Source organism: Cottoperca gobio, chromosome 7 (assembly GCF_900634415.1).
Source record: "Cottoperca gobio chromosome 7, fCotGob3.1, whole genome shotgun sequence".
In the NCBI taxonomy this organism is placed as follows: domain Eukaryota; kingdom Metazoa; phylum Chordata; class Actinopteri; order Perciformes; family Bovichtidae; genus Cottoperca; species Cottoperca gobio.
The window spans coordinates 17,231,061-17,238,810 of NC_041361.1; the positions used below are offsets into that span (position 1 = coordinate 17,231,061).

The 7,750-nt window shown below is 40.1% G+C and overlaps 1 protein-coding gene across 1 annotated transcript in view; it reads right to left on the bottom strand.

Annotated features, from left to right (window-relative positions):
• Positions 1-2,821: 2,821 nt before the first annotated feature.
• mib2 (MIB E3 ubiquitin protein ligase 2) overlaps positions 2,822-7,750 on the bottom strand; it is a 31,494-nt gene continuing 26,565 nt past the window's right edge. Inside the window, exons 12-15 of the mRNA XM_029435948.1 lie at positions 6,869-7,065; positions 6,365-6,558; positions 6,055-6,120; positions 2,822-5,478 (exon numbers count right to left, since the gene is read on the bottom strand). Of these exons, the coding sequence (XP_029291808.1) occupies positions 5,237-5,478; positions 6,055-6,120; positions 6,365-6,558; positions 6,869-7,065 (699 nt within the window). The 3' untranslated portion in view covers positions 2,822-5,236. The remainder of the gene's footprint in view (positions 5,479-6,054; positions 6,121-6,364; positions 6,559-6,868; positions 7,066-7,750) is intronic.

A 7,750-nucleotide genomic window follows, 5' to 3' on the forward strand; every position in this document is an offset into this window, starting at 1 on the left:
CACTTTTCTAGGCTTGCCACACCAGCATGCATTGCGATTGCACCGGAAGCCCGAAACTCCAAATCCGTCTATTCCTGTGAAATTATAGGAACAAAAGCTAATAGCCTACTACATGAGATAGCGTGAACTGAACATAATGCTCTGAAGGAAACGTTTAATCATTTTACACAAACGCTCATTTATAACCAAGGAGAAAATATAATTAATCAGTTATCTTTTGTTTAACCATGTCTGTACAAAGAAATATGAAGCTACAGCTAGCTGTCAGTTAGCTTAGCTTAGCTGGAAGCAGAGGGAAACAGCTAGCCCGGCTTTGTCCATGAAGCTCACAAATTAGCATCTTCAAGTGTTAGCCTACTTAGCCTATAGGCTATATTTTTATCATACAAAAAAGTGAGTGTAAATTAGAAGTGCAAAAACAACAAATTGACAGGAAAAAGCTACTTAAACACACTAAGGGTGATCCCTGCGTGTGAGTTGAATGAGTGTAATGAACAAAGGCCTGTCGGTGTTGATGTGAATGCACTGTGCAGGAGAGCAGTACATGCTGATACCAGGGTACAAGGAAACTGAGGACAAATGAGGCGGTGAGGCTGGAAGGAGAGGCAGCCTCAGCACACACGGGCTTCAGGGAACAGATCTGTGAGCAAGAGCGCCCCCTGCAGGACGCACAAGAGTCAGGAGCTGAAGTTCTTCTCTTTACCTGTTGAAAATGACTTCTAGCTCATGCAGTCTACTAAATAAAAAGCATGGATATATATATATATATATATATATATATATATATATATATATATATATATATATATATATATATATATATATGCTGCTTTTTCTTTAGTCTACTAAATAAAAAACATGGATATATATATATATATATATATATATATGCTGCTTTTTCTTTAGTCTACTAAATAAAAAACATGGATATATATATATATATATGCTGCGTTTTCTTTAGTAGACTTCATGATGTCAAATTATGCAACTACAACATGGACAAACCCTCAGAAAAAAACTTCACCCACCACCCTTTAAGTTAACATACTTACAGCTTCTGACAGAATGTGGTTTGTTGGTTGGTTAGATTATAATATCTAACCTGAGTTTACGCAACAGGAAATAATATTCAACACGTTGATTTTACATGAACCACTAGATGGTGCTCTTATCACATCCTGACAACACAAGCTCTGCTACTCTGACACACATGAGGTGGACAAACTCAAAGGACCACCTTACCTGCAAACAACAATTTTGTAAAGTTTAGAAAGATATTTAATAGATGGTTTTAAAGAAGAGTTGTTATCATTAACAGAAATAAGTGTATCTCGGTACATAAGGAGATAAACAAAAAGTATACAAATGAGGTAAAGTTGAAAACAACATTAAGACAGAAAATTACATGTTATATATGAATATGTAACATTTAATGATTAAAGGCCCTTATTTGACTATAAAAACAATATTTATAATTCCAGGAAAACAAATAAACATATATGTTTGTTTTTTCATTTTCCTTTATTTAAGAATTGGGGCATAACCCGTGAGTAGATCTTTAAAATGTATTTTTGACAAAAGTACAAATCATGAATTGTTCATAGCAATCAAATATAGCAAACCAAGCAGAACTAATTTTCTTCCAAATTAATTTGAAATAATTCAACATATGGAAAAGTCATTTCATTTCTGAAATGCCAATTTCCAAAGACAAATGTTTTGAAATAAGAAAAAAATAATGTTTTTGAAAGCTTTGAAGTTAAATAATACAGAATTATGCATATTTACTGTAGGGTACTTCAGTACTTTACTAGCACTAGTACGAAATGCATACATTTTTCTTTCACATTCATTTCTTTTTAACTTTGGAAATAAATAAGAAAAACAAAACATTTGATAGATTGTAGTGGCGTTGTGGGTAAACCCCGTGTTCAAAGCTGTCATCCTGTCTTCAGAGAGGACGTCATTGTTAAAGCGCTGAGTCATATGCTAAAACCATCTGAGCCGTAACACAATTAGGACTAAGAAGTGGCACACAGCAGCATTTAACTGGAGACACAGAGCAGCCAGCCTAAAGGGGTTACTGCAAACAACCTGCTCACCTTGTTCACCTGAGCGGAGGGGTGTGTGTGTTTTGATTCAACATGTTTAAACATTGATTTTTATTGTTAATTCAGATATTTTTATTTCCCCACCCCACACTTGAGTTTGGGAAAGTTTGACTATAATGGTTTATTTGATTAAAACTTAAAAAGTGCTGTGCTGTCCCATTTTACACCAATAAATAATCACCACAGGAACAGGGCGATCTTCTTAGGAGACTTGATGGAAGAATTAAAAATACCTTCCAACATGTTTATCTTCTTCAGGTCAATAAAATATAAGTCTAAAACATTTCTCAGTGAAAAATCCTTTACAATGACATTGCTTGAGATACATGTAAGCACCAACTGGCTATTCAACTTACAATGCTAAAGTGTACACATAAAAACATGACTGGCAGGTTATCCTCTCACATAAAATGTTGACACTCCTACATTTCAAGATTTAGTCAACATTTAAAATATTGGGACTAAATCTCATCATCAGGATGTCTGATTTATGTTAAATTACATAAAAATGTTTAAAACGTTGTGGACAATGCTAAATATAAACTAAGGTCCTGTATGATATGAGGACTTGTAGCTTGGTATCACACTGGGCTAACTTGACTTGTCTGCAGTTGGACTACATTTATGAGAACATTTAAAAGTTTCACTTCAAAACATCCTGAAAACAGTTGAATATTTAAAACAACAACAAAAAAACCATCTACACCAAGTACTTAGAAAACAGTTCCATATTTATTGCAAAATATTTTTGTACAGAATACAACTGAAAAAACATCAACAGAGGAGGAATGGACAGTAAGGCCAACATCAGAACTCCAAGAGCTGAACTGTACAAACACCAATAGTAACATTTGATAGTGTTTTTATACATAAATGGTTTCCCGCCCTCACAGCGACCTCCTTAAGGGGGTGAAAAAGAAAGAACTCAAACCTCTTCCCCAATTTTCGAAAACATTATTGCCTTTGCCTGTAAACCCATCAACTTAGAACCACAATCCTTAAAATGTCGAAATTTCTGTAAGAAACTTGTCCCCTTGATTGATAACGTCTCACAAAATATAACTATATATTCTTGTAGAAAGCTCCAAACAATATGGGACTGATAATATTTTGGAAGTGAGCCCCGCTCCTCAGTGAGAACAGGAGAAGCACGGCGGCTAAAGTTAGGAGACTAACACCATTAGCTCTAACACCAGTGACTAAGTAACACTTCTTATTTTGAACTAAATTAAATATTAACATTTTCTTTTAGTTTACTTCACACTGCTGGAATAATTGAGCCCTCCCTTGAGCTCGGAGGGGTTTAGCATAGTGCGTCTAGATAAATTCGGGCGTGCATGCCCATGCACATCCTCATGCGATTTGGCACAGATGTAAAAGTTCTTTCCTCAAAGTAAAACTCGTGGTAAACACGTCTCTCCAGCTCCTTCTCTTACATCTTTTTTCTTTACACATAAAAAAAGGCAGAGTGAGACAGGATACATTTTTCTTCCCCGACATTCAAATGTACATCTTTAACATTGGCTCTCCCAAAAATGTGGGATCTAATGAAGACAGAAAGACTTCCTGTCTCTGGAAGTTTATTATAGAAAAGAAAAATTAAATAACGATTAAAATAGATACGATTTTTTTTTTCTCATATGCATAAGCCCTTCAAGAAAACACACCAAAACATTAGAAAGGATGAAGGTGATGTACAATCCAGAACTCCAGAGGAGACAGAGGGGGTTTCTTCTCAAACGACTCCATTGGGAAGGTAGACGTGGAACTCGAGGTGCAACACAACAATGTCACGTTTTTGCCCTTCAGATCTGTATCTTACATCAGGTGACACGAGTATCCGCTGCTCGCTGCTTCCTACACCAGTCAGATGACAGACTCTGCTCTTCAGACACAAACACAACGCTTTAAAGCTGACCGGGATGCTTCAAGGACTTCTTTTATTTGCAGGGTGTTTTTTTTATCTCTTCTGCAAACATTAATTTCACTGATGAGAATGAATTTTTGAAGGTTGATAAAGTGAATTTGGAGTCAGTAAGCAAAAATGTTAACAATTAATGACCTTTTTCTTTCAGTGACCCTCCACTATAATGATCTGACACACTGCAGCTCTGTAACGGTGTGTGAGTGTGTGTGTGTGTGTGTGTGTGTGTGTGTGTGTGTGTGTGTGTGTGTGTGTGTGTGTGTGTGTCTCTTTGACCTGTTATGGATATCACCAGTGCTTTCAATGATTTGATACCCTGAGTAGAGGACATAGGCTTAGGGTGAAGTTCAGTAGAAACAGAAAAAAAAATGTTGCCAGGCAAACACCAACTAAAGTAAAAAGGACATCACTAAGAAATACCACCTTTCACACATAAATAAAAACCTGTACTGATCGGTACATTAAAAACCACAAATGTAACCAGAGAGACATAAAACTACGACGACGACGACAAATCACCCATGACAACACGGTCATTTTCAGCTTTACAATATGCATATATTCATGCATATATAGTGTGTATTTCCCCTTGCATACAGGCGAGTGGTCGGGGACTATATAGAGAGCCTTTAGTTATACCAACTCCCTCTGCAGAGACTAACACTGATTATTAAGAGATGGTACAAATGAGAGCAAACATAATTCACGAGGAGACGGGGACTGATTCTGCGCAGCCTTGTAAACAGAGGGAGGCCAGACAGCCAGAGAGGATGATGGGTAACAGACATCCACTTAAAGCAGCAAAGATAGGACAGATTACAGGAGGTGGAAGCTGGGTGGGTGTGAGGAAGAGAAGAGGTGGGGGAGGGGGCATTTTTCTCCCAGTTTACCAATCAAAGTACTCAAAGGGGCAGCACGGCCTCGTCTGCTTCTCGTCGGGCTCGGCGGAACGACCACTTCTGACGCCGTTAAGTTATCGACATGTTCCTGCCTGCGCTGTTCGAGAGGGAAACTACTCAGCGATGTAACACAGCGTCTTATGGTAAAGCAACCTATGGGCTGAGTGAGTGTTCGACCAGGGGGGGGGGGTGAGCAGGAGGGTGCGACAGGCAGATACAGGTCACTGGCTCCCACCCCCACTTCTCTCCAGCGCCCTCCGACATCCTCTTTGGGTTGTTACGAGCCGAGAGGACAGAGAGGCTCAGACGAATAACTGGATGCGCTCGCGGATGGTCTGGCGGCAGATGGGGCAGGTCTTGAGCGTGGCGCTGCAGTCGATGCAGGAGGCGTGTCCGCACTGGAAGACCAGCTTGATGTGGTTGTCGATGCAGATGGGGCAGGTGATCCGCTCCTCCATCTGCCGGTAGCGAGACTGCAGCTGCTCCAGCAGGTTGTGCTGCTCCGAGTTCTCGGTGCCGGGGCTGCAGTCCACCTCCGTTTGGTCTGTGGAGGAGGGGAGGGGAGGGGAGGGGAGGGGAGGGGAGGGGGGGGGTCATTAAAAAAAGAATTCTTATTGTTAATAGAAGTCAAATTTATGAAAGCTGTGCAAGATGAGACTGTCCAGCTGTTTCACTGTGTTTCAAAGATAATAAGGCCGCATACTTTAGCAACTGACCATGACTCAAAATGTCAGACAATTTTATAGGTGGCTTGTCCTCGACACAGGTGCTTTGAGCTGCATCTCACTGACGCCTCAAGACTAGTGATCGTGGCTAACATAGATTTTCTAAGTCCTCTCTGAGGTGACTACATAGAAAAAACTGTGCATATGTGACTTTAAAAGAATTTAAATACACTAATGAGAAAACATTAGAGAAACAATAAGTAACCCTAACACGGAAAGCTACATTTAAAACAGTGCACACAGATAATAAATGACAACATTAAATGTTTGCTGTACTTAAAAAACAAACAGATATAAAAGTCACTATTCATTTATTGTTTTGCCTGAAAATGTTCCATTATATCCTTTTCCTATCAACACATCCCAGATAACAACAATAGGAGCATTCTCCTTACCTTGTCTAATTTTCTTGGTGATTGTGACTTGGCATTTGATGCATTTCTTCATTCGATGGGCACACTCTGTTTAGACAAGAAGCAGGTCAGCGAAGAGATACGAAGAGAATACAACAAAAAATGCACCGACAGCATGAAGAATGTTTTCATATTATTTCACATCCTAGATAAAAAAAAAAAGCAATTCTCTATGTTTTTCATTAAGCACATAAACCCGTTATCTGCCTAATGATAAGAGTTTGGCCCTTTGCTGTCGTTGGCTTCAGCAGTGTTGTCACAGAGTCCTGCACTAACTTCAGTCTGCACCCACCTTCACAGGCCACGCTGTGCTGGCAGGGGCAGAAGAGAACCAGCAGAGCCAGCTCCGAGCAGATGAGGCATTCGCTGGGCCCCGGCAGTGTGGGAAGAACCAGGTTGGTCATGGTGTTGGGTGTAGTGTGGACCCGTCGCAGGCTGGCGCTGCTCAGGCTTTGCCCGCATGTGATGGCCTGCAGACGCTGCAACCTGACAAACAACACACAGCTATAACAACGCACAAAACCAAGTGCAGTCTTTCTTTCTTTTTTGACAGATCTACATTTCTGTCTTTGTGCTGCTGAGACGCATGAAGTTCCCCTCTGGAGATGAATAAATGCTATTATTTCTGTAACAGCTGATTTCTGTCCATCTTTAAATTCATAATTAATTTGCATATAAAAAGGCAGTGGCACTATCAAACACAATAATATGAACATGGCGTTTAAAATCTACGCTTTGATTTATCAATCCAACAGATTAAGTAATATTATCCAGAGGCATTATGAACGACATCTACCTGTGTTTCTCAGAGAAGCTCTTGATGAGCTGCATCATGGTGCTGTCTGCCACCAGGTCCAGGGGACTCTTTCCCTTGTGGTTGGCGTAGTTGATGTCAGCCCCTTCCTGCGCTAGAAAACAAGCGAGAGCTGTGCCAACACTCAGCTCGGTAGTTCCCACAAGACCTGAAGCGCTCAGCTGTGGATACACATGATGGCGATGGGAAAGACAGAAGAAAAGAAGTTGCAGTTAAAACAAACATAACGTTGAGGCAGAGCTCTACAAACGTACTCTCACTCAGGCTAAGAAGGACTGAGCTTATGGAAATGATAGAAGAATACTTTTACTTAACGTATTCAAGGACACAGCTGATAGTGAACAGCAAAAAGGAAATGGTAGTAAAAACAAGCGCATTCCAGCTAAGGCTGAAACATAAACCCAAATATAATCAGCACAGAAGAACTCCCCCAATAATTCCTCCACTGACGGTGACCAAAACAGACCCGAGCACTTAAGTCTAGCCACCTTTATGGGTGTGTGTGCATTAGTGCGTGTTGGCTTGGCAGGTGACCAGGATGTTGAGTGGAGCTGCAGTGTTTGCGGTCATGTCAACTGGAAAGGACGTTCTTCATTAGTGCAACGATATCGACACCAAACTGAAAGTCGTATAAAAAGCAACAAAGCCGGGAGTTGAGGTGTCTTAGTGAGGAGTATTTACCGTGTTCTTGGGAGCTCCCTGATGAGCTTGAAGGAGATTAAAAGAGATGCTGACGCATTATTATTCTGACCTTCAGTTACAATGATACAATGCAGGTGTTCAAATCTGCTTTTTTTTTTTATTAACAATGGTTAGTATATCATATGACAGGTGTCACTCTGCTGATTCCCTTGTCTCAAAGTC